The sequence below is a fragment of the Aotus nancymaae genome, unplaced genomic scaffold (genome assembly GCF_030222135.1).
Source record: "Aotus nancymaae isolate 86718 unplaced genomic scaffold, 86718_ANA_hifiasm-v0.15.2.pri h1tg000059l, whole genome shotgun sequence".
Classification (NCBI taxonomy): Eukaryota; Metazoa; Chordata; class Mammalia; order Primates; family Aotidae; genus Aotus; species Aotus nancymaae.
Window position 1 is genome coordinate 70135123 of NW_026988473.1, and position 26470 is coordinate 70161592.

General features: G+C 40.4%; 1 protein-coding gene across 1 annotated transcript in view; it reads left to right on the forward strand.

Moving 5' to 3' along the window:
- The window catches only part of CCDC81 (coiled-coil domain containing 81), a 70196-nt gene that overhangs the window by 38343 nt on the left and 5383 nt on the right, over positions 1 to 26470 (forward strand). The window contains 10 exon segments of the mRNA XM_012469476.2: positions 1903 to 2159; positions 4767 to 4846; positions 7041 to 7162; positions 12295 to 12418; positions 14710 to 14797; positions 15226 to 15372; positions 16340 to 16444; positions 19148 to 19320; positions 21678 to 21756; positions 21981 to 22201. Of these exon segments, the coding sequence (XP_012324899.2) occupies positions 1903 to 2159; positions 4767 to 4846; positions 7041 to 7162; positions 12295 to 12418; positions 14710 to 14797; positions 15226 to 15372; positions 16340 to 16444; positions 19148 to 19320; positions 21678 to 21756; positions 21981 to 22201 (1396 nt within the window).

A 26470-nucleotide genomic window follows, 5' to 3' on the forward strand; every position in this document is an offset into this window, starting at 1 on the left:
ATTTCTTGGTTGGAGAACAATGGGTACTCATACTATTAACTACCTTTATAGAGAATGAAGGGGAAAGGTGAATTTTGGTAGTGGATAAAATAGTGAATTTGCTTTTGCACATGCTGAATTTGAGATACATGTAGGGATATTTAGGTAGAGGTGATTCCAGAGCTTAGGAAAGTGGTGGAGACTAGAGATCAAGATTTAGATGTTTACCCAAGAGAGGATGTACACTCAGAAGAAGAGATAAACAAGGACGAAAACCTGTAAAACAAATAAACAAACCTCAGTATCTTATAAGAAGCAGAAGAGGAGGGAAGCCAGCAAAGGGGAACAAGGAAGAGGAAACTGAAGAACCAAGAGTGGCATCATGTATACAAGAAAAAAAAAAGGGAGGTCATGAGATATAGGATTTGCAAAGTATCCACTGACTTGACAATCATGAGATGATAGTGTCCTAACTCAGATGAGTGGTTTGGAAGACACATTGCAGAGAGGGGGTGGGAAAAGGGAGGGGAAAATCCAGAGGCAGGCAAGAGAGCCTTCTTTTTAAGAAATTTGAGTCTTTTTTGTCTGGCATCCAGAAAAAAAATAAAAAAGAAATTTGCATATTTTAAAAAAGGGAGGGAGTTGGTTAGAATTACTGTTAAATTGTGCAGGAGACTGCAGTGAAGCTCATGTCTTGTTAATTCTCATCATTCAGCAGTGGTGGACATTTGAAAGGATAACTCATGCTTACTGAGCAAATGTTTAGAATATTTTCATCTTCTCTGTGTCCTGTTTATCAGTGGACCTTGTTGTTATCTCTCTGGCTTTGTCATCTTGATCCTCTTTGCTATTTACCTTTTTTCTGACTTGTGAATCTTATATTGCTCCTACATCTGTTCTAGTTGAATAGATCCTGTGCTTCCTTCAAGATAGACATAATCGTATTCCTTTGTAATGTCACATGTGGGCTCATCAGAGAGAAAAAGCTTTATGTGAGTCATTCAGTCTGACACCCTTGTATAAGACACTATTTCATTTAAATGATAACTTCTAGTGAAGATGGCTATCTTTTAAAAATATTTAACACTTGTAGGTATTTGTAATCATGTAAAAATGGCATGATAACTGGGGGATATAGGCAAATGAATCAGTTCATTCTTGTACTGCTATAAAAAATTACCTGAGACTGGGTAATTTATAAAGAAAAGAGGTTTAATTGACCCATGGTTCCACAGGCTATACAGAAGTATGGGTGGGGAGGCCTCAGGAAACTTACAATCATGGCAAAAGGCGAAGGGGAAGCAGTCATGACTTACATGACTGGAGCAGGATGAAGAGCGAGAGGGGAGGGAGGTGCTACACATATTTAACAACCAGATTTCATAACTTACTCACTATCATGACAACAGGGGGATGGTGTTAAACCATTCATGAAGGATCCACCCCCCCAATGATCCAATCACTTCCCAAAGGCCCCACCTTCAACACTGGGGATTACAATTCGACGTGAGATTTGGGTGGGGACACATATCCAAACCCTATCAGCAAATATTGCTGCAGTATGTCCTGAAAGATAAGGGAGATGAAGATAAACCCTCCGAGGAAGAGAAGCAGTTAGTTATTACCATGTGTCCTAGAGAAAATCAAAAGCTTGTCTACAGTATTATTTAGAGAGCTAATTGTCCTTATTTTGAGCATTGAACATTATACTTTTAGAGAAAATTGTACTGATTAATATGTTAGTTACTACTTGTGTTAATTGTCTGCAGTAATAATATTACATTGGGTATAACTAAAGGCTTCAACCAGAGGATTCTATTTTAGGGTACTGAGAATCAGATAATTATTTGTGAGTGTGTATTATATGTACTTATTGTAATCACCACTTTCTTTCTTCCATTCCAACTGTCTTTTCTCCTCTAGGTGATATCCCAATTGTTCCACTTAATTTTGTCATGATAGCCCTGGAGGGTCCATTTAACAGAGATGTAGTGGAAGGATGCGTGAAGGAGACGTTGCTTTTTTTATCGTGATCCATTTCCACGAAAAAAAATGTGGAGTTTACATTCAAAGGAATTGGGGTCCTCATGATCAGAGACAGCAAAGTGAAGATGAGGTTTTATAAAGACTTCCTTTGTACCATGGATGGAAGTGGCGCTTTGGCAAAGGCCCTAGCAAATGTAAATTAATGTTTTCCTTCTCCTAAGTCTTCTCCTAATTGTAGTTCTGACTCATCTAGAGGTGTGTTGTAATTAAGAAAAACAAAGGTTGATATATTTTGAGTGACAGTTACCTGAAATGCATGGAAGTGCTTGTTTATACATGACTAACTCTTTGACAAAAAAGATTAGGAGAGCAAAGGAACTTTAAGAGTCAAAGCCAACTGAGGGATATAAATTGTAATGGAAACTTAGAAATCTGAATATTTTATAGTACCTTATAGGTTTTTTGTTTGTTTGTTTGTTTTTTGAGACAGAGTCTCATTCCATCAGCCAGGCTGGAGTGCAGTGGCACAATCGCAGCTCACTGCAGTCTCCAACTCCTGCGTTCAAGTGATTCTCCTGCCTCAGCCTCCAAGTACCTGCAATTACAGGCATGTGCCACCATGCCCAGCTAATTTTTGTATTTTTAGTAGAGACAAGAGTTTCACCATGTTGGCCAGGCTGGTCTCGAACTCCTGGTCTCGAGTGATCCACCCACCCTGACCCCTTAAAGTGTTGAGATTACAGGCATGAGCCTCCACGCCTGGTCTATAGTTTAAAAACTTCTTCCACATGTATTGTTTTATTTGAGTCTCAAAATATTATACAAGCAGCATTATTATCAACCTAATTTTACAAAGAAGAAAAGTAGGAGCTCAGAGAGGCTATGTGGGAATCCCAAGGTCAACTACAAGAACTGGAATTCAAGGCCAGACTTCCTAACCACTCAGTTTTTGCTGGTTCTACTATTCTATTTTTTTAATGTTGGTTCTACTACTTTACTTTCATGAAAGTATACAACAAAATTTACTTTGAATCATGGAGTTTTTCTATCTTTAGCTTTTAATTTGCCATGTTGTAGGTGAAATTTCCTAATTGGCATCATTATTGTCAACCATTAAGTAGCTGGTGTGACCTTCATACTAAGTTGGATATAGCAGAGTTTTAGCAAATGAAATAGTCTATCTACAGGATTTACTGAATACTTAGTGTACCTCAGGTACTCCTGTGGGAACTAACAAAGTAGACATGAATGAATTGAACTATCATGGAATGTTATGTAATCCTATATCCCCTAAAGCAAAACCCTGATTTTTTAAATGAAAAGGCTGTTAATATCGAAGTCTATCCATTTCTCCTTTTATGAAACTCTTGGATAAGGACTCAGGAAATAGAGTTGTGCATAATGAAACTCCTGGTGTTTTTTACACAAACTGATTTCATATAGGAATGCTAAGAGGACTGCCAACCCTGTGTGTGGAAAGTGGGAAACACATGCAGGAGAAAACTTTGCTTTTCCATGAAAACACAAGGCAAGATTTGCAAGTCCATAAGCAAGGCCAAAGTGGCTAGCTCATCTTTAACCCTCAGGGATTCTGCTGAACTTTGTAGCTTCAATATGTGTTTAAAAGAGAATACAGCTTCAAAACCAACCTGGTCAGCCCCTCTCTGGCTCCGGCCGCGGGGTGGGCAGGAAAAAAAAAGAGAAGATAGCGTTTCCCTTAACCTGCTGAACTCTAAAGCACATCTTTTAAAGAACGTTTTCCAAAAGAACTAGTCCTGAGAGATACTCTATGAAAAAAGAGTTTGGAGGTCAAACTGACTGAACACTGCTGATTGAATTAATCACCCTCATGGACAGAGGGACAGAACACATCAACATGTTAAAGGAGCTGAGAAGTCTGGCTGGAAAGCAGTCAGTTTAACTGCCTGAATGTATTTAATCATGGAATTCTAGGTTAATCCAATATCTCATTAATGTCTCATTAGATCTTTAAAACACATTTTGGAAAACCGCTGGAAAGTGGTGGGAGTGAGAGTTTATTCCCAAATGACCTGTAACTTAAAACTGTCTTGTAGAGTAGTCCCCCTGGAAAGCTGTGTGCTTATTTCAGTAATGCTGCTTTTGTTAGAAATATTTTCTATATTTCTTTTTGGGAATTCCCTTCAAAGGCTTTTGTAAGCTATAGCATTCATGCAAAAATAATGATTTTATATATTCTATACTAAAAATGTGACAATGTGTCTATTATAATTATATGATAATTATAATAGCCATTTGTTCAGTATTTACTATGTGCTAGCTACTTACATAGAGCACCTCATGGAAGTGCTATTAGATCCTTTTATTATCCCCACAAACCCTAGTACCTAAGGCCACATACCTGTTAGAGGTGTAGGGATTTGAACATGAGCCCACCTCACTCGAAAGCCCTTCTCTTAATTGCCTAATTTGGGCCAAGAGTGGAATTCGACAGCTTGCTCATTTTCCATATATTTTTAGGAAGTCTACTATCTTTTTAAAGATATCTAAAAGAATCTGTCAACTCTGAAGGCAGTTCCCAAAAAGGAAATGGTTTGAGAAAATGCAACACCAATGGAATTGCTGTGCAGCTACCCAGGGTGATTACTTTGATGAATGAGATCATTCCTCATTGGATTTTTAAGCTCTGGACTTTAAGCACTAAACATAAACAATGACAACAGAAGTATCGTGGTAGACTTGCCTATAAGCCTGCAGTTTTTTATTTGTCTGAGTCCTGGACTGCAGCCTAGACGTAACCTTGCTCTCTCTCTATGCTCTAGAGGCCTGGCACTGTGGACTCAGTGTTGTCTAGCAGAGACGCCTTGGTGAAGCGGCCCAACAGTGTGCTTGTGTTTCCAAAGTGAGTGCTTTGCTTCATGGGTTCAGGTTCCTCGAGGCACTAGCGTTCCTTGGTGATCTGCTGATCTGATTGGGCAGTGTTTCTCATCTTTTTATAGCTCATGCTCCTTTTAAAGCATTGTTTGTCTCTCCCTCTCTAAATGCACCAACAAAGAAGAGTTTAGTGCATACACTTTATGTAGTTAAGTTAAATAACAATGGACATTTATTCTCCACCGCAACCCCCATACCACCGACAGAGTCTTGCTCTGTCACCCTGGATGGAATGCAGTGGTGCGATCTCGGCTCATAGAAACCTTTGCCTCCTGGGTTCAAGCAATTCTTTCCCGCCTCAGCCTCTCAAGTAGCTGAGATTACAGGCACATGCCACCACGCCTGGCTAATTTTTGTATTTTTAGGAAAGATGGGGTTTCACCATAGTGGCCAGGCTGGTCTTGAACTCCTGGTCTCAAGTGATCCACCTGCCTTGGCCTCCCAAAATATGGGATTACAGGTGTGAGCCACCGTGCCTGGACCATTTATTCTTCTTAAAAATTACCTTTCGCTCCCTGGAAATTCTGATACTACCTTCCAGCAACCTTAGTCCCTGCAGTATTAGTAAAACTCTTCTAACCTGCTGAGCTTTCCTTTACTTTGCGCTAGCTGCTTTTTCTTCCTGCAGTTCAGCCAATTTCCTGAGCTCTGATTTTTACCACTAAATGGGTTAAACAGATAACCAGATAGGTTAGAATAAGGAAACAGCTTTACTCCATGAGCGCAGTGGGTGTTACTGGCGACTGCATATTACTGTATTTAATCTTCATGACAACCATGTGACATACGTATTATAATTCTCCATTTTATAATGATACAAAATTAATTTTAATTTTTTTCTTTTAAATAAATGAAGCAATATGGTGCACTATTGAGAACAATGGAATAGGAGTCAGGAGACTTCAGCTTTATTTCCAGTTTGGCCATCACTTATTCATTGTGTCCCCTTAATTATGTTCATAATCTTAATTGCTGTGCCATTAACCACTGTGTATTTCAGGTGGAGGGAGTTTGGAGAATAATAACTAGCTTCCTAAAGCATTATTACTTTAGGCAGTATAAAAGTATGAGAATTTCTCAGGTGTTTTGAGTGTGACATCCTCTTGTGTTTGTTGCTTTGGATCAACCCCCTCCCGGAAGAGCTGTATGACACATACCTCGTAAGATTCAGTGTGAAGGCCAGAATAGGCCTTAGAGATTGTTTAGTTCAACCCTCTCATCTTGCACATGAAATGGCCATGCAACTAATAAGCAGCCAAGCTAGAAATAAGACCATGGCTCCTGGTCCAGTGTTCTTTCCATTGCACCACATTGCCTTTCTCATTAAAAATAAATCACTGGATTGAAAACAATTTTATTTTGATTGTTTTGGAAGGCAAATGTGGCTGTTGCCTTTCACATATTTTGGCTTACGCACTCCAGGAGGGAAATAACTGTAGTGGGTCAAAGAATAGAGATGGAAGATCCATGAAGTCAAGGGCCTGGAAATGGACATGGGGACTTAAATACTCAAAATAATTGTTGGTGTTTTATTTATGTGATATTTGGCCCCTGAATTGACTAAAAGTATCCCCACCCTCACTCCCTACTCCAGCCTAGTACTCCATACCTGAAACCAAAGAAATCCTATAACTACACACACTAACTGAACATCTCCCTTCCTCCCCCGCTACAAATTGTACCTTTGCAAGTCCTTCACTTTTGTCTGGGGTGAGGATGAGGAAGTGAAGTGGAGAAGGAAGTAGGAGACAAATGGTTATTTTGGGGCATACTCTACCAGGCTATTAATCCTTACCTTCAAGCTATCCATAACCTCCTTTCACTGTATCACTCCATATCATCTAGTTACAGAACTAGGATATAGAAAATTCAAATGGAAACAAAAACCAGCGACTTAAATAAAGGATGTCAAGGCAATTTCTCTATATGCAAGCTGCTTTTGAGCCTATGTTATAGAGGGGAAGGTATTGGTCAGCTCCCAGAAAGCCTTGGAATAAATTAATCTATGATATGTATTCAGCAAATCAGAGCACTCATCCCTTGAAGACAGTGGGCTTATTTCAAAACCAGCCAGCTGGCTGGGTTGCTTCCAAGAATTCAGAGTTCACACAGTCACCTGTTCAGGTTCAGTGCAGCAGAAAAACATATTGGCTCATTCCTAGGATTGAGCTCAAGGAGATGGAGAACAAACTGCCTATGGAGACCCTTGTAGAAGAATGTGGAGCGAACAGAGAAAGGAAGTGCAACTTAAAAGACCAGTCAGACAAAGAAGAAGGCATCAGAGGTAGGCCAATGATTTCTGGGTATAATCTGTCCCTCTTTACTGCTATGAGCCAGCCATATTTGCTTAGCCCAAAGTAAATAAAGTTAAATTTATAAACTATTGCTGTATTATTATTACTTTTTTTTTTTTGAGATGTAGTCTCCCTGTTGCACAGACTGGAGTGCAGTGGCATAATCTCAGTTCACTGCAACCTCCCCTCCCAGATTCAAACAATTCATGTGCCTCAGCCTCCTGAGTAGCTGGGATTACAAATGTGTGCCACCATGCCTGGCTAATTTTTTAATTTTTACTATAGATGGGGTTTCACCACATTAGCCAGGCTGGTCCCGAACTCCTGACCTGAAGTGATCCGCCCACCTAGGCCTCCCAAATTTCTGGGATTACAGGCATGAGCCATTGTACCCAGCCACAAATAATCACTATATTATTTCTAACAAATATGTTCTATTCCTAGAATCCTGCATCTAACCTTAATTATGAGCTAATTACTTTATGAGCCTTAGATCCTATGACTCTCAGGGTCTTAAGTCATCAACTCTTTGCTGGCTCCCCAAAGCTCAAAGGGGCCAAAACTCAGATGACTACAGGGTCCAGGCAGGTAATGCAAATGCAGGAAGTGGTCTGGATACAAGTGAGTTGGAGATTTGTTAGCTTAGTTAACATTTCTTATGAAAAATGAAGAGTGGCAGTTTTACCACTTTGATGTCTATAGAAGAAAGCTAGATTCTCATACTTTTGTTTGCATCTAATCTGTTGTGATAGGTTGTTCAGGAGGAAGCATACGAAGAAAACCTTAGGACTCCAAAGTTTTTTTTTTAACCAAAGACTTTTTTTTTTTCTTTTTGAGATGGAGTCTTGCTCTGTCGCCCAGGCTGGAGGGCAGTGGCATGATCTGGGCTCACTGCAACTTCCACCTCCTGCGTTTAAGCGATTCTCCTGCTTCAGTCTCCCCTCGAGTAGTTGGGACTACTGGCATGTGCCACTATCCTCGGCTAATTTTTGTGTTTTTAGTAGAGACAGAGTTTCACTATGTTGGCCAGGCTGGCCTCGAACTCCTGACCTCAGGTGATCCACCCACCTCGGCCTCCCAGAATGCTAGGATTACAGGTGTGAGTCACAGCATGAAGCCCCAAAGACATTTTGAAAGGGTCCTAGGGACCCTAGGGCTTGCCAGGCCACACTTTCAGAACTGTTCCTCTAATAGATTGTTGCTTTGTGGAACTGTGGCCGAAGTGGTATCAAATCTTCTGATTTTTCCAATTTTAGTATATGTACTACTGAAGTGAGCACAAATCTTCTGATTTTTCAAAAGAAGCAGATATCTTGACTTTAATGTGAAATCTATTGGTTGTTAAATGTTGACAACTTTTATTGATATTAAAACAAAAAAGTGCTGATTAGGCCAAACAAAACATACCAACGGGTGAACATTGGCTTGTGGATGTCAGTTTTCTATGTGTGATCTACAGGATCACATATAAACTTTTAGCCTAATATTCACATGCTTTCATTTCTTTAGTCTCATCTCTCACTGTGCCCTACACAGACCCCTTCTTTGGGCAGAATTATCTATTCATGTTCTTTTTTTTTTTTTTCTCTTTGAGATGGGGTCTTGCTCTGTCACCCAGGCTGGAGTGCAGTGGCATAATCTTGGCTCACTGCAGCCTCAATCTCCTGGGCTCAGGTGATCCTCCCATCATAGCCTCCTGAGTAGCTAGGACCATAGGTGTGTGCGACCATGACTGGCTAATTTTTGTACTTTTGTAGAGACAGGGTTTTGCCATGTTGCCTAGGCTGGTCTTGATCTCCTGAGCTCAAACGATCTGCCCACTTTGGCCTCCCAAAGTGCTGGAATTACAGGCATGAGCCACTGTGCTTGGCCTATTCATGATCTTCTAACATGCCTGCCCTTCCCCAACTTCATCCTTTTGTTCATTTCTTTTCCTGCAGCCAGAATTGTCCTTTTCTTTGAATCTATCTCCATCCTACTTACCTTTTAGTACCCTTTTCACATCTCACTTCCTCCATGAAAACTTATCATTGAATTCTGAAGTGGTTTGTCTCCTCTAAACATGTCAGATGCTAAGACTGCAACATTTGGCCAGGCACAGTGGCTCATACCTGCAATCCCAGCACTTTGGGAGGACGAGGTAGGTGGATCACCTGAGGTCAGAAAACCAGCCTGGCCGCCATGGCAAAACCCTGCTTCTACTATAAATACAAATACAAAAAAAAAAAAAATTAGCTGGGCATGGTGGCACATGCTACTTGGGAGATTGAGGTGGGAGAATTGCTTGAACCTGGGAGGCAGAGGTTGCAGTGAGTTGAGATTGGCCCACTGCACTCCAGTCTAGGTGACATAGTGAGACTGTCGCCAAAAAAAAAAAAAAAAGACTGCAACATTTATTGTGACTTAGACATTTTGCATCATTGTCCTAAGTTGTTATTTATTAAATATATATAAAGCACTTAGCACTGTTAGCACATAAGATGACCTCCAAAGGGAGCTCTCACTTTTTTGTTTATATCTTATTTTTCTCTTCAACTATATCTACTGAAAGACCTTTACAGGCAAAATATCCAAATCTACAGACATCAAAGTTGGGAAACTGCCTCTGTTCATTTTTCTTTTTTTTTTTTTAAAGGAAGAAAGAAAGAAAGAGAGAAAGAAAAAAAAAAGAATGAAGAAGAGGAAGAAAAAGGAAGAGAGAGAGAGAGAGAATGGGAGTGTTGCTTTCTTGCCCAGGCTAGAATGCAGTTTAGTAATGGGTATTGAAAACCTCTTTTATACCAATAATTATACTTAATGATGTAGACAGGAAGGAATAAGGGAAGAAAACAACAAACAAGCAGCCAACCAATATTTCATTTAAACCTATGAAAATGCTATGCGATTTCTGAGGAGTGATTTACTTCCAATTATGTAGTCAATTTTGGAATAGGTGTGAGGTGGTAATGTGTGTTTTGTGTATTTAAAGTGGAGAGTTCTATAAATGTTTATTAAGTTTACTTGTTCCAGGTCTGAGTTCAAGTCCTGGATGTCTTTGTTAATTTTCTGTCTCGTTGATCTATAGAATCATTAGCTCTTCTTGTTACATTGATCCTTTTGCCATTATGTAATGTCCTTCTTTGCCTCTTTTGATCTTTGTTGCTTGAAAGTCTATTTTATCAGAGGCGAAAATTGCATCTCCTACTTTTTATTTATTTGTTTATTTTTACTCTGTGTTTGGTTTGTAAATCTTCCTCCATCCCTTTGTTTTGAGTCTTTGTGTATCGTTGCATGTGAGATAGATCTGGATGCAGCATACCGATGGGTTTTGGCTTTTTGTCCAATTTGAATATATATGAGTTTAATACTGCCATTTGATGCTAGCTGGCTGTTTTGCCTATTAGTTGGTGTAAATTTTTCATTGTGTTGATGCTCTTTGCTTTTTGATATATTTTTAGAAAGGCTGATATTGGTTGTTCCTTTATATGTATAGTGCTTCTTTCAGAAGCTCTTGTAAAGCAGGCCTGGTGGTGGTGAAATCTCTAAGTACTTGCTTGTTTGCAAAAGATTTAATTTTTCCTTTGCTTGTAAAGCTTAGTTTGGCTGGATATGAAATTCTGGGTTGAAAGTTCTTTTCTTTAAGGATGTTAAATATTGGTCCCCACTCTTTTCTGGCTTGTAGAGTTTCTGCTGAGAGATCTGCTGTAAGTCTGATAGGTTTCCCTTTGTGGGTAACCTGACCTTTCTCTCTGGCTGCCCTTAATATTTTCTCCTTCATTTCAACCCTAATAAATCTGGTGATTATGTGCCTTGGGGTTGGTCTTATTGAAGAATATCTTTGTGGTGTTCTCTGTATTACCTGGAGTTGAATATTACCCTGCCTTGCTAGGTTGGGAAAGTTTTCCTGAATGATATCCTGAAGAGTATTTTCCAACTTGGATTCATTCTCTTCGTCACATTCAGGTACACCTATCAAACGTAAATTAGGTCTTTTCACATAGTCCCATATTTCCTGGAGACTTTGCTCATTCCTTTTTATCCTTTTTTCTGCAATCTAGTCTTCTCGTTTCATTTCACTGAGCTGGTCCTCGACTTCTGATATCCTTTCTTCTGCTTGATCAATTCGACTGTTTAAACTTGTGCATACTTCGCGAAGTTCTCGTGTTGTGTTTTTCAGCTCCATCAATTCACTTATATTCCTCTCTAAATTGTCCATTCTCATTAGCATTTTGTCAAACCTTTTTTCAAGGTTCTTAGTTTCTTTGCATTGGGTTAGAACAAGTTCTTTTAATTCACAGAAGTTTCTTATCACCCACCTTTTGAAACCTGCTTCTGATAATGGAACACACTCGTTCTCTATTAAGCCTTGTTCCATTGCTGATGAGGAACTGCGATCCCCTGTAGAGGGAGAGGCACTCTGATTTTGAGTATTCTCTGCCTTTTTAGGCTGGTTTCTTCCCTTCATTATATATTTATCCCTCTGTCGTCTTTGTAATTACCAACTTTCTAACTAGGTCTCTGAGCAGACGTCCAACTTGTTGATTCCCAGCGCTGAAATCTGAGCAATCCACTGCGCCGGCCAAAACAGCGGTGTTAAGATTGATGGTGCTTTTCTGCCCGGGAATCTCCGGACTCTGCACCAAGAACTGCTGCACTGAGGCGCCAGCAAAACTGCCGCGCTGGCCACAAGAGTCACCCTGGCGACCCGTGGGGCTCCTCCGCTGGGAATCTCTTGGTCCGTGAGCAACAAAAATTCATCTGAAAGTGTGGCATCCTCTCGTTCTCTGTGCTTTCACTGGGAGCTACGATCCCAAGCTGCTAGTGATCAGCCATCTTGGATCTCTCTCCCCATTTTTCTTAATTAAGAAATGTTAACTAAACTAACATGTCTTCTGGTCATGTTATATTCAGCCCACTTCCTCCATTTATATTACTTGTCTCTTTGTATCTTCTAAATGCTTAGCACAGTGCTTTCTTTGCAGATATACAGCAAAAACATTTTTTATACCACAATAAGACAAAGGATGATTATTTAAAGATAAGAGAGTATATCAGATAGGAAAATTTCTCTTGGCAAAAACTACCCAGTTAGTGGTTTGAGAGTTGAAAGGAAACTCACTTTCATTCATTCTTTATTCTATAGATATCTCATCACCCAAGAGACTTCGAGATAGACAAGCTTTGTTCCCTGCCAGAGTGACAAATGTCAGCTTGCTAGAAAAGTCTGAGCGAAGTGGGAGTGGTGGGAAGATTATGACCCCTGAAAGGTAATGCATTGATTTTTTTTTTCTGTTGTACTTTACTAAGTATATTTTTGAGTCATTGCTTGATGCAGGGAATTGTAATTGTTTGTTAATTCAGTTATCCAGTATTGAGAACTTTCTATATGCAACGTGACAGGAATAATAAAGGTGACCAAAGTTCACCACCTAGTGGGAAAGCCAGACATATACAGAGGGATAAATTACAATTCAGTGGGATATATGTTATGACACAGATGGAAACAAAATAGCACAGAGTTGGGATCATCCAACTTTTCCTGTAGATTTGGGCTTCCCCCTGCCCCCCCATTTTCCCAAGCACTTGGATATTATGTGACATAGTATTATATTTACATCAAATTGGAAAGTAGTTTTGCCTAACACAGCTGGCACTCCATTAGTTCTCAATAAACATTACTTGAATGAATGAGTGTATTACGATTTATCATGGTTGTTTTCTTCTTGTGATGGTATGTCAGAAGATTTCTATAATATTTTCTCCTTCTCTCTTTGGGTAGGATACTTTTTAAGACCTCAAATCAGTCAACCATACTCAACCATGCTCATTAAGTGTTTACTGAGCGCCCAACTTTGTACTTTGCATTGTGTTGCCAAACTTCAATTTATTAATGTGTCAAAATTTATCAGCTATCATATGTGCAATTTATGTACTTTGTGGATTACTAAAGTCATGTTCAAAACTCTAAACATGCTTGTTTTGGATAATATCACTGTTATGAAAGATAATTGAGAATTTGATGTATAATCCCTGGGAATTTAATTCAATACAACAAACACTGAACACCCCCATGTGTCAGGTACTATTCTAGGCACTGAAGATTCAGAGTTATGTATGTATAAACCTGCTATTATAAAACTTACAATCTTATAGGAAGACTGAATTAAATAAACAACACATGCAATGAAGACAACAAAAGTACTGAGGTTGACAGTTGTCCTGATGCAATGTCTGAGTCAATATGATTGTCATTCTTTCTTGTAGCTTTTAAGAATCTTTCTTATTTCTTGATGTTCTGCATGACTATCTTAGGAGCCATGACTTTCTGGAAAATTCTTACTTGTTATTTTCTAGAATATTGTTCTTTGCCATTCCCTTTACTCTAAAAATTCAGTCCTATCAAATTCATGTTTGAGCTTCTGAATCTGTTCTCTATTTCTCAACTTATTTTTAAATATTTCCATTCTTGGCTGGGTGCTGTGGCTCACACCTGTAATCCCAGCACTTTGGGAGGCTGAGGTGGATGGATCACAAGATCAGGAGTCTGTGACCAGCCTGGCCAACATGGTAAAACCCCATCTCTACTAAAAATACAAAAGTTAGCCGGGCATGGTGGCAGGCGCCTGTAATCTCAGCTACTCAGGAGGCTGAGGCAGGAGAATTGCTTGAACCCAGAAGACAGAGGTTGCAGTGAGCTGAGATCATGCCATTGCTCTGCAGCCTGGGCAATAGAGCATGACACTGTCTCAAAATAAATAAATAAACAAAATAATAATAATAATAATAAATATTTTCATTCTTTGACCTGCTTTTTAGGTGATATTATCGGTCCTATTTTCTAATGAATTAATACTAGCATTAGTATTAATACTCACCCCTAATTAATCTCCCTCCACCAAACTGACCACAGGCACCTCCCACCTGAAGAACTGCACTGGTTTGTTTGCTTGGAATGTCTTTACCATCAGATATCTTCACTGTTGCTCCCTTACTTCCTTCAGGTATTTACTCATATGTCACTTGCTTGGCGAGAACTTCCGTGGTCATTCTCTTTACAGTTTAACACTCCATTAATCCAGCATTGCAAGTCATTTATCATCAAGGAACATACTGTAAAGTTCACTTATTTATCTTGTCATTGGCTCTCTATCCCCATCAGAATGTTAATTACACAAGGACAAGGACTTTTGTATGTGTGTATTTTGTTCTTCATTGCTTCTCTTGTGCTTAGAACAGTGCATATGGTAAGCACTCAATATGTTTCTGTGGAATGAACACATTTCGTCACCATTTCACAGAATTGGTAACTGAGACTTTGCAAGATTACACAGCTTGTCTGATAGCAGTCATGTTGTAAGCAAGAAAGCTAGGATTCAAACTCACCTTTATCTGACACAAATTCAGATTCTGTGTTACATATTCTTAACCTCTATACATATAGCTGCTCTGAAGTAATCCACTGAGATATTTTTCTTTATATTTATACTTGCCTCTAAAATTATTATTGCTTTTGAGGTCAGACTGTATGAAACATTAATTATTTGCATTGTTTTTATAGCTTATCATCTCCAGATTGTCTGAAACATGACGGTGAGATGAAGCCCAAAACATCTGCAGCTTGCCAGGATCATAATAAGGCAGGACAGGTACAGTGTTTCCAAACAAATAAAGCCCCATCAGAATCTTATTCTGATTTTTGTTTCCCAAAGAGAGTTCTGGGAATCTCTCTTGCTTAATTATATGGGTCTGGCTCAAGTACTCAAGTGTTCAGACTCAAAACTGGACTGTCATAAATCTATCTACTAGTCAAGATATACTGGTAAACAAAAAAAAAGAGTTGAGAAATCCCTTTCTTTGTTTCAGCTGCTATAAATACTTCTGATGAAGTAAGAGTTCAGAAAATTCTTCAGAGTATTTCTGGGCTCCACTCTGCAAATTTCATTTTGCTGTCACTAATATATCCTTTAATAACATGTTTCTTGCTACACCTAGCCGTTGGAAAGCTTGTGAAGGGAAAGTGAAAGCAAAAAGGTAAAATGTAAAAATTTATTTGTCCCAAAATTTGGGATTGTAGGAAATGTGCTATGTATGTTTCCAACGAGCCCAACGAAATTCCCCGTTGTACTACAGTGAGGAAAGGAGGAAGAGAGAGATAGAAGATGAGAGACTCATACAGCAATATCAGATGCTGAAAGATCAGGAGGCTTTCTTCAGACACCAGGTAGTCCAACACCTTGATTAGTCTTTAACATGGGGTAGTAGAACATGATTATATAATGTAATTTATTATTATTATTTATTGACACAGGGTCACACTCTGTCACCCAGGCTGCAGTGCAGTGGCACAATCTCTGCTTACTGCAGCTTCGACCTACTTGGGCCCGGGTGATCCTTTCCATCTCAGTCTCCAGATTAGCTGGGACTACAGGCACACGTCACTATGCCCAGTTAATTTTTGTATTTTTTGTAGAGACTGGTCTTCAACGCCTGGGCTCAAGCATTCCTCCCACCTCTGCCTCCCAAAGTGCTGGAATTATAGGCATGAGCACTGAGCCCAGCCTATCATGTAATTTAAAAATGTTCCATCATATGTCTGTACTGTGACATATCTAGTCATGTATTTACTGTTGGACTAAAACTTGTGTCAAAGTTTTCACTAATAATGAACAACAATGGGATGAATATCCATGTAGTTGGATGTTTGCACATCTCACTGATTTTTTTTTTAACCCATAAGATCTGAATTTTAAAGTTGGAATTATTGGATTTATGTTATTTTATTTTTTTATTTCTGATAAAACATAACTCTGGTGAAGGCTTTTACCCTTCAGATTCATGTCCTATTTCAAGCAAAGACAGAATGGCACTTTTATACTTGCTGTTTCCAGATTTACATGGTGTCTAATAATTGACCCTAATGCCTGCCCTTTCCTGCATTTGTGATGAATTTTTCCATTCCTTAGATCTCTCTAGTGGTGGTACCTAAAGGCCAAAGACAAGAAATAAAATACCTTTCCCAATCTACTTTTATAAATTCATAGAGATATCAGAAAATACAAATGCCTCCAAAAGGCAGATTTCTACCATGGTTGGATTATTTTAATGTAATAGAATTAAAATTTTTAGAGGCTCCACTTCAATATGTAATTAAAAATTAAATTTTTTTTTTTTTTTTTTTTTTGCAATAGATGAAAAGTCTGGCTATTAGAGAACAGAATCAGAAAAATGCTGCCTATAATCTTGGAGTTGCTGAAGCTATAAGAAACCACAAGAATGTGAAACCGGAATATTATGTAAGTCTTTTAAAAATTTCTTTTGCTAACACTTGCCCCATCTAAAGTCTTTGGGCCCACTCTCTGTACTGTAAGTCATGCCTTTTATTATAAGCAGCAGAGTTGACAGGTGGGTGGTACAGTTTGAAGTCTTCTTCTAGGGCAGGCCTTGTCCAGTGTCTACAGCCACACTATTCACATACACTGTACTGTTCCCATTAGTCACTGCAGCCCTTATTAATTATGGTAATTCTCAACCAAGACCTGGGATGGGTGGAAAGGAGGGAGGAGTATGCTACTAGAGCCCAGCCCTAGGACCTAAGAGAACCAGCAGAATCAGCATCACCTAGGAGTTTGCTATAAGTGCTGAATCAAGGGCCCTATGCTAGACTTCCTTAATGGGCATCTATAGTGGAATAAGATCAACAAGTGATTTGTATTCGCATTAATGTTTGAGAAATCCAGATTCAGATGGTGGTGAGCCAACTGCTTCACTGCTTGATTTAATGATTTCAATCATCATGTACCTACCTTTATTTCTGCCTGAAACTTTCTCTTTATATACATCATCTGGGCAGTCGACTCTCCGGATGTACATCTAATAAAATGTTTTATTTATTTACCATCAAACATTTATTAAATTCCTCTATGCCAGCCACTGTGCTGGTGTCTAGGAATACAAGGTTCCCTCTCGTGAAGAGGTCTCTAGTGGGAGAGACAGACTCTTAAAGAGACAACTGTGTGGTAAAATAAATGTGATGATAAATCTCTGAAAAGGGCACTGAAAGAAGCAAAAGAAGAGATTCATTAACCTAGACCAGAGATCTGGGAAGACTTTCTGGCATACAAGAGTTAGGTAAAGAAACCAAGGGAGGAAGAGCATTCCAGGCAGGGAAGCAGGGAAAGAGGGACGGAGAGAGAGCATGGGGCTTCTGAAATTTAGGCATGATCTTTCTCTCTTCTTATATATAAGCTCCAGATTATATTTATCACTGTTCACTCTGTATCTTTTCTTTGATATATCTATATACATCTTAAATTTTAAAAGACCTAAACAGAACTTTTGATTCCCTTTGTAACCTGTTCTTTTCTGTTTTCTCATGTTAGTAAGTGGCATCACCAACCAGCCATTTTTACACAAAACTGTGTCTAGTCATGATCCCAGCATTCCTTTCTCTGTTCCTGACATCCGATCATCTGCAAGTCCAGCTGCTTCTACCTCCCCAATGTATCCAATATCTATTCAAATGTCTTCATCTTTAATGTTGCCACACTGAAAGTGCTGCCAAGCCACAGTGTTAGGCCCGACTTCTGCAATACTTCCCTTAGATTCACTGCTTACATTCTTGCTCTCCTCTAATTTATTCTCCACAAAACAGCCAAAGTAATATTTTAATATGGTTAAAATACTATTTTCCCATTTAAAACCTCCACTGGCCTCCTGTTGAGCCAAAATGAAATTTAGACTCCCCATCTTGACCTATCAAATCCTACACATTTTGACTCCTGCCTTCCTCTTGGTCACTATGCCTTCTACTTTCCCTTGGTCACTATACCTCAGCCACAGAGAACTTTTTTTCTGCTTATTGAACATGCTTAGCTTGTTTCCATCTAGTGTCTTTGCACTTAACGTTCCTTCTGTATGGAACACAGGTCTCCGATATTTACAGTGAAGGTGATTCATCTTCTTCATGGAAAAACCTTCCCTAATAACCAACCAATTTAGTTATTTTCCTACCCAGCCACCTGCCATCACAAGGGCTTCCTAGCACTTAGCACTATCCTAAATGACCTGATGTACTGTTTACTTGTTCACTCTCTCCTGCCCAGCATGCAGGCTTGATGAGTGTGAGGATCTCTGTTGTTGTTCACTGTTGCATCAATCATGGTCTAGAATAGCCAGGCCCACAGTAGGTATTGTTTGCCCTCTTTCCACCTCCTCTCTGTCCTTGCATGCTTTTGCATGCACTCAGAATTCCTTCTTCTTTCCATCTGGATGTTGTAAATGCTAACTCACGACCTATTCCATGGAGTCCCTTTTCATCTCTGTCTCAGCAATGGGATTCCAGTTGAAACTGACCCAACAGTCCCATAGACAGGGTTGTTTTTTTTTTTTTTTTTAAATAAACATAGAAATTGAACCTTCTGGTCTTAAAGCTTGAAACTTAACATTTGTTTTATCTGAGTTCCTTCTTCAGGAAAGAACCACTAGGCCTTCTAAAAAGTGTCAAAGAATTGAAACTCACCAGATGATCGCATCCAGACAATGAGCCAGGCCCCTCAATTCACCATGATTGCTTCCTTATCCCTCCTGAATTCCCATTTTCCCATACATAGTTTCATTTCCTCCCTGCTATACAAACCCCTACTTTTAGTTGTTCAAGAAGATGGATTTGAGACTGATCTCTCATCTCCTTGGCTACAGCACCCAATTAAATCCTTCTTCCTTGGCAATAATCATTGTCTCAGTGATTGGCTTTCTGTGCAGTAAGCATCTAGACCAAACCCCTGGTGTTTTGGTAACACAGTCAGCTCAGCTCAGCTTCATCCTTGAACACATTCATATGATTCTGTGGGTCACCTCAACACTAGCTGGTCAGTGTGTTGAGGGCTGGGAGAATATTATAAATTAAGAAATACTTTCTGATTGATTTTAGTTTTCTGAATTATTAACCTTGTTTTTTGGTATTCTAGCATAAATGAACTGCTTCTCTTTCATTCTAGAAATCCTTCCTATTTGACAAACGGCCACTCAGTCCTGCACTTAATGCTCTTAAGCAAGAGGAATATTCCCAGAGTCTCCTGAAACAAATGGATAATAGACGGGAAAACGAAATAAAGCAAAGACAAAACAGAGAGTTGATGGACCACCTGGAACAAGTACAACTTACAGAGGAGTGAGTCAGCTACACATGCTCTGAAAAATAGATTTGGAATTTTCATGTGAAGTTAATTTCCATGTAGGATTGAATCAGCATTGGTAGTTTCATTAACACCACTGTAACCAACTGAGCAAACTAACCCAGTTAGCAGCCAGTACTGAAATTGGAAAAGTTCCCTTGTCTCCCTCGCAGGGCATGTAATGGGAATGTGGCTCGCTTCTTCAGTGCCCTGCTGCTCAAACCTCTAGGGGATCATACAGACGGGCAGGCTGTGGGGCTCTGACCCCATGGCAGTATCCAGGGGTGAATGTTTACAGCTCCTGAAGCCCCAGGGGGCATGTATTACAGGGTGCTCTTTTAGTTTAGCCGTCTATAGATGGCTTGTGTTAGTCAGTGCAATTAGACTCCTGCCTTATCGCAAGGAGAGAGGGCTTTCTGTATCCGAGGGTCCTTGCCTTGGTGTACCCAAGAACTGGATCACACATGGGCTTGGAGAATGACTGCAAGGTTTTATTGCACAGAAGTAGCTTTCAGCAGATGCATGAGCCAGAAGGGAGATGGTTTTCCCCTGGAGTCGGGCCGCACAGCAGCCCGGGCTCCCCTCCAACTACCCCAACCAAACTCCATGTCATTCTACTGGTTGATGGCCTGCTGGCATGCTGGTGCCTGTTGGTGTGCTCTGGACAACTCTCAACATCCACCCACTTGTGGTTCCTCCACCAATGTGTTTTTCTCAATGTCCAGCCACTTGTGTGCCTGTCTGCTAGGGTCTTAGGGGGTTTTATAGGCAAAGGATCAGGGTGTGGCCAGCCAGGGTGGTCTTGAGAAATGCATTTGGGCAGGAAAACAAAAATGCCTGACCTCATCTAGGACTGTGGACACAGGTGGAGCCCTAGTCAGGGACCACACCCTTCCCTGCTCCGTATCATTTAAAGGGACCACACTCTTCCCTTCCCAGCAACTTCCTTCTGTATCAGTACCATCATTTTTTATTACAAAATTGAAAAAGCTGCCATAGTTATTATAGTAGTAATGGCCAATCTGTAATTACTATAACATAGAGCATCATCCTGTATTGTTTTTGCAATCAGTACCAGTAGACAGAGAAAGGGACTCATCTTGAGCAGCTGTTCCTTGCTATTTGATGTTCAAATGACCTCATGGCAAAGCTGAGGTTTTATTATAATTATGTAGGGGTGTCCCATGGAACCCGAGGGCAGGAATGTACAGGGAATGTAGGAAGGACTGGAACCAGGGACTAAAAAGGCATGCAGAATGGCTTTCCCTCTGCTTACATACATGCTCCTTAGTTGACATCATCTGTGTTCCAGCTCAAACTTGGAGAATGTTAGTCTCAATTCCAATTTTTCAGGATTGGGCTATCTGAGACCTGGGACAGGATCAGGGACATGGAGCTTATATATGCCTAAGGAGGCGCATATTTTTGCTGCTGAGATTAGGAGAACAATTGTGGAGGCCATTATAGTGTGAACTTCTAAAACAAATAAGAACCTAGTTTCTGTGATGAAAAAAATCTATTCCTATAAAATGTATATGTTCCACTGTACTCACTTGAAAGATCATAGATGTGTTTTTAGAGGTTACATATAGAAGAACCATAATTTTTAATAGAATAGGTAACTTAAGAGATTTCAAAATAAATCAGTTTATAGAATGGTCACTTCCTGCTTTCTTATCTAGATTTTTTTTTTGTTTTCTTTTTTTCTTTAGATTTTTAAAAGAACTGATGGGTGTGGTAAGAGGTGGAGTGGTGGTAGTGTGTCGGCTGTTTTAGTAGTAATGCATTTGGACAATATGGTCAGTCACCTGCCTATACCTGTCCTGTTTGTCCTGTGTTCAATACACTGTTCACTAGCCTATGGATTTTTTTTTTTTTTTTTTTTTTTGAGATGGAGTCTTGCTCTGTCGCCCGGGTTGGAGTGAGGTGGTGTGATTTTGGCTCACTGCAGCCTCCTCCTCCCAGGTTCATGCAATTCTCCTGCCTCTGCTTCCTGAGTAGCTGGGACTACAAGTGCCCACCATTACCCCTGGCTAATTTTTATATTTTTAGTAGAGACAGGGTTTCATCATGTTGGCCAGGTTGGTCTCGGATTCCTGATCTCAAGTGATCTGCCCACTTCAGCCTTCCCAAGTGTTGGGATTACAGGCGTGAGCCACTGTGCCTGGCTGCCTATGGATTTGAATTACTCTTTTCTTTCTTAAAAATGAAAGCTACCAGAATAAAACATCAATTTTTATTTACCGGACTCTTATTCCTATTTAATACTTACTAAATATGTTTTGATGATGTTAATCCGTATTATTAAAGACTGAAAAACTGTGCTTCACCTTCTCCTGTTCTTAACTGTCAGACTTGCTGCGCAAAGAGCGAAATTTTTAAAAGACAAGAAGGAAGAAACAGAGTGTTACAAGCGAGCTTTGGATGCATAGGTAAGGGGACAAATATTATTGTTTTTAAAATTATGCAGTATTTTAGCAACATTCTAAAATATGTGTAAGTTGTTATGAATATTCTTAGGTATTATGCATTTGGTGGTTTCTGAGCCCCTCATTCCTTCTTGTAAGACATTGGTAGTTTACCACATTACAGGGTTATGCATAAAGCTTATTCCCTGGTAGAATGATAACCTGCATTATGTATATCCCTGTTTAAGATAAAGAACAAACCCTCCCAGCTGCCCCTCTTTGAGCCAGACTCCTCCGAGCCCATCTTTGGTAAGGATGAGGGTGAACCGATGGTGGAAAAGCAAAAGCGAGAACAGAACTACATGAAACACCAGCTGGAGGCAGCTGCTAACCACAAGAGGAAAGCCATTCTGCATCAACTGGTGGACCAGAGGCGGGATTTACAAATGCTTCAGAGGACACAAAGAGAGTAAGGAGACCCTGATCTTTCTCCCTCTACCTCTCCTCACTTACTCTCCCTCCTTTCTGTCTCTTTCTCCATCCTGTCCCTGCCCCTCGTCTTTCTCATACAATAGTAGAAAAGAATAACAGCTAACACACTGAGGAGTTAGTTGTGCAAGACAGTGTTTTAAACTTATTACATGCTTCATCTTATTTTATCCTAATTCATTACATGAAGAAAAAGTTATTAAATAAGTTTTTAAGAACTTCTCTTGACACTTTAGTGTTTTCCGAAGTGGTTGTACTATTTTACGTTCCCAATCAACAGTGTTTGAGAATTCTAGTCTTCCCCATCATTCCCAGCACTTGGTTTAATCAGTCTTTATTTTATTTTATTGATTGAGACAGGGTTTTGCTCTGTCACCCAGGCTGGAGTACAGTGGCATAATCATGGCTCACTGCAGCCTCAACATCCTGGACTCAAGCAATTCTCCCACCTCAGCCTCTGGAGTAGCTGGGACTACAGGCGAGTGCCACCACGCCCAGCTAATTTTTAAATTTTTTTGTGGAGGCGGGATCTCACTATGTTGCTGAGGCTGGTCTTGAACTTCTAAATTCAAGCGATCCCCCGCCTCAGCTTCCCAAAGTGTTGGGATTACAGGTGTGAGCCACAGCACCCGGCCTGATCAGTCTTTTTAATTTTAGCTGTTCTAATAGGGGCATACTGGTGTCTCAAGCTTAACTTGCATTTCTTTAATGACTAGTGATGTTGAACATCATTTCATGTGCCTATTTGCCATCCGTGTATCTTCTTCAGTTAAGAGTATAAAGTATCAATTCAAATCTTTTGCTTATTTTATAAATTGTTTTCTTATTGTTGAGTTTTGAAAGTTCTTTATATATTCTGTGTACAAGTTCTTTATTTATTTGTAAAACCTAAACATGCCTGAAAGGAAGATATCTTTCCCACTGATTTTTTTTTTTTTTTAAATTATTCCCTTAGGAAAGAATTCAGCTCCTCTTTAGCTTCTGTTTTCTAGCAGTGGAACCACCATCAGTTGTCCCACAGTGGCTCTGCCTGTCCTTGTGTGCTTTCCATAGTCAGATCTGGGACCCTTTATATTTGTTGCTAAGACTGTTGCTACTTCCTCTTCTGCATCCAGCTGTTTGCTTCTCTAGTTATTTCCTAAACTTGGAATCAGGAGGGTTAAAGTCTGTCACTTTTAAGTTGTATGACTTGGGCCAGATCACACATAAGGTCTCTGAGCCTTATTTTCCTCATATGAGAAAGAAGGATAATCACATCTGTCCCTCCTATCCTTACTGGGAGAATGTAAGAACATTTTTGGAAACTGTAAAGCTCTGAACAAATCCTTGTTTCTGTATTGGTCAGATCCTTGTTTTCTGTTTACATATTCTTTACTGGTTATTGCATTTTCCCTTATCTTTTCCAACTCCCTGCCCTTCTCTGGTTCATCTCAACATGTGATCTTAGATTCTCTTGTGACAAACAGAAGGCTACTTTCTTTCAGAGGGAATAATTTAGTCAATGTGATAAAGACAGGACTGCTAAGCTATTTACACTTGTTTTTTTTTTCTTTTTGCTCTTATTTTCAAAAGTAACAATTCATGCTCATTAAAAAAAGTCAACTGAAGATTAGCTGGGTATGGTGGCTCATGCCTGTAATCCCAGCACTTTGGGAGGCTGAGGTAGGCAGATCACTTGAGCACAGGAGTTTGAGAACAGCCTGGGCAACATGGTGAAACGCTGCCTCTACTAAAAATACAAAAATTAGCTGGGCATGGTGGTGTGTGCCTATAATCCCAGCTACTAGGGTGGCTGAGGCACAAGAATGCTTGAACCTGGGAGGCAGAGTTTGCAGTGAGCTGAGATTGTGCCACTGCACTTCAGCCTGGGTGACAGAGTAAGACTGCCTCAAAAAAAAAAAAAAAAAAAGGTTAATAATCTCCCCTACTAAGTAGCCTAAGTATATGTGCATATTGCTTAGAAAAAAATTTTAAATTATTTTTGAAAAAATTACTTAAAATGTGGGTTACATATTAACTTTAATTATTTTTTACAAAAAACTAAAACCAACTTTTCCTATTTAAGCAATATGCACATATTTTTCTTCCACTTTTGTAAATGAAATTGTCTATGAGATCTTTTTTTTTAATTGCATTTTAGGTTTTGGGGTACATGTGAAGAATATGCAAGACTGTTGCATAGGTGCATACGTGGCAGTGTGATTTGCTGCCTTCCTCCCCTTCACCTATATGTGGCATTTCTCCCTGTGCTATCTCTCCCCAACTCCCCACCCCCCACTGTCCCTCCCCTATTTCCCCCCAACAGACCCCAGTGTATAGTGCTCCCCTCCCTGTGTCCATGTGTTCTCACTGTTCAACACCCGTCTATGAGTGAGAACATGCGGTGTTTGATTTTGTGTTCTTGTGTCAGTTTGCTGAGAATGATGGTTTCCAGGTTCATCCATGTCCCTACAAAGGACACGAACTCATCGTTTTTGATGGCTGCATAATATTCCATGGTGTATATGTGCCACATGTTCCCTGTTCAGTCTATCATCGATGGGCATTTGGGTTGTTTCCAGGTCTTTGCTATTGTAAACTGTGCTGCAATGAACATTCGTTTGCATGTGTCCTTATAGTAGAATGATTTATAATCCTTTGGATATATACCCAGTAATGGGATTGCTGGGTCAAATGGAATTTCTATTTCTGGATCCTTGAGGAATTGCCACACTGTCTTCCACAATGGCTGAACTAACTTACACTCCCACCAACAGTGTAAAAGTGTTCCTATTTCTCCACATCCTCTTCCAGCTCACGGAAGTTTCTTATTACCCACTTTCTGAAGGCTGATTCTGTCATTTCATCGCACTCATTCTCCATCCAGTCTTGTTCTCTTGCTGGTGAGGAGTTGTGATCCCTTGTAGGAGGAGAGGTGTTCTCGTTTCGGGTGTTTTCATCCTTTTTGTGCTGGTTTCTTCCCATCTTTGTGGATTTATCCACCTGTCGACTTTGTATTTGTTGACTTTCTGATTGGGTCTCTGAGTGGCCATCCTGTTTGTTGATGATGAAGTTATTTCTGTTTCTTAGTTTTCCTTTTAACTGTCTGGCCTCTCTGCTGCAGGACTGCTGAGGTCCACTCCAGCCCCTGCTTGCCTGCGGATCACTTGCAGCAGCTGCCGAACAGTAAAGGTTGCTACCAGTTTCTTCTTCTGCTTTGTCCCAGAAGGATACCTGCCAAATGTCAGTCTGAGCTCTCCTTTATGAGGTGACTCTTTGGATATACGGGGGTCAGGGAGCTGCTTGAGGAAATAGTCTGTCCTTTATAGTAGCTCAAGTGCTGAGCTGTGAGCCCCGTTGTTCATTCAAAGCTGCTCGGCAGGTAAGTTTAAGTCTGCAGCAGAACCCATAAACCTCTTTTTTTTCCCAGGTGTTCTGTCCCAGGGAGTTAGGGCTTTATGAGTTTCCACAGTGCTGCTGCCTCTTTTTTTTTCTTTTTCCTTCAGGGCTGCCCTGCCCACAAGGAGGAAGCCTAGTCACTCTCTGCCTGCAGAGGCTTCGCTGAACTGCTATGGGCTCTGCCCAGCTGCTGTGTGAACTTCCCTGCAGTCCTGTTTATATGGGTGTAGTTAGAACTGCCTTGGCAAAGCTGGCCCGCCTCTGTAATGACAGACTCGCTCTGTAATGGCGGGTTGCCTCGGTAACTGCAGGCTGCCTCAGGAATGGCGGACTGCCTCCGTAGTGGTGGAGTGCCTCAGTAATGGCAGACTCCCTTCCCCCACAGAGCTGGACCGTCCCAGGTTCAGCTGTGCTTGCTGTGAAAGTCTCAACCCAGAGCGTTTCCAATTGCTGTTTTTTTTGTTTTTGTTTTTGTTTTTGTGGGGGTACCAGCCGGGCCTGATCACCTGGCTCCCTGCCTCAGAGCCTTTTGTTTTTTAGTTGAACGGTCAGCTCCTTACCAGGTGTCCTGGTCGCCTGTTGAATAGGCGCTGGGGTCTGTGTGATTTCCTGTGCGGCGACCCACTGCGCCGGCTGAAACCGCGGCTCTGTGATTTGTGGCGCTTTTTTGCCTGGGAATCTCCTGGCCTGGCTCCCTGTTTCAGCTCCCCTTGCTGGCTAAGTGGGAACACAGTCCTGTTTACTCTGCACTGGGAACCGCTGCGCTGGGGTGCAGGCAAAACAGCCACACCGGTCAAAACAGCCACCTTGGTGACCCGTGGGGCTCCTCTGCCTGGGAATCTCCTGGTCTGTGGGCAATAAAAATCCGTCC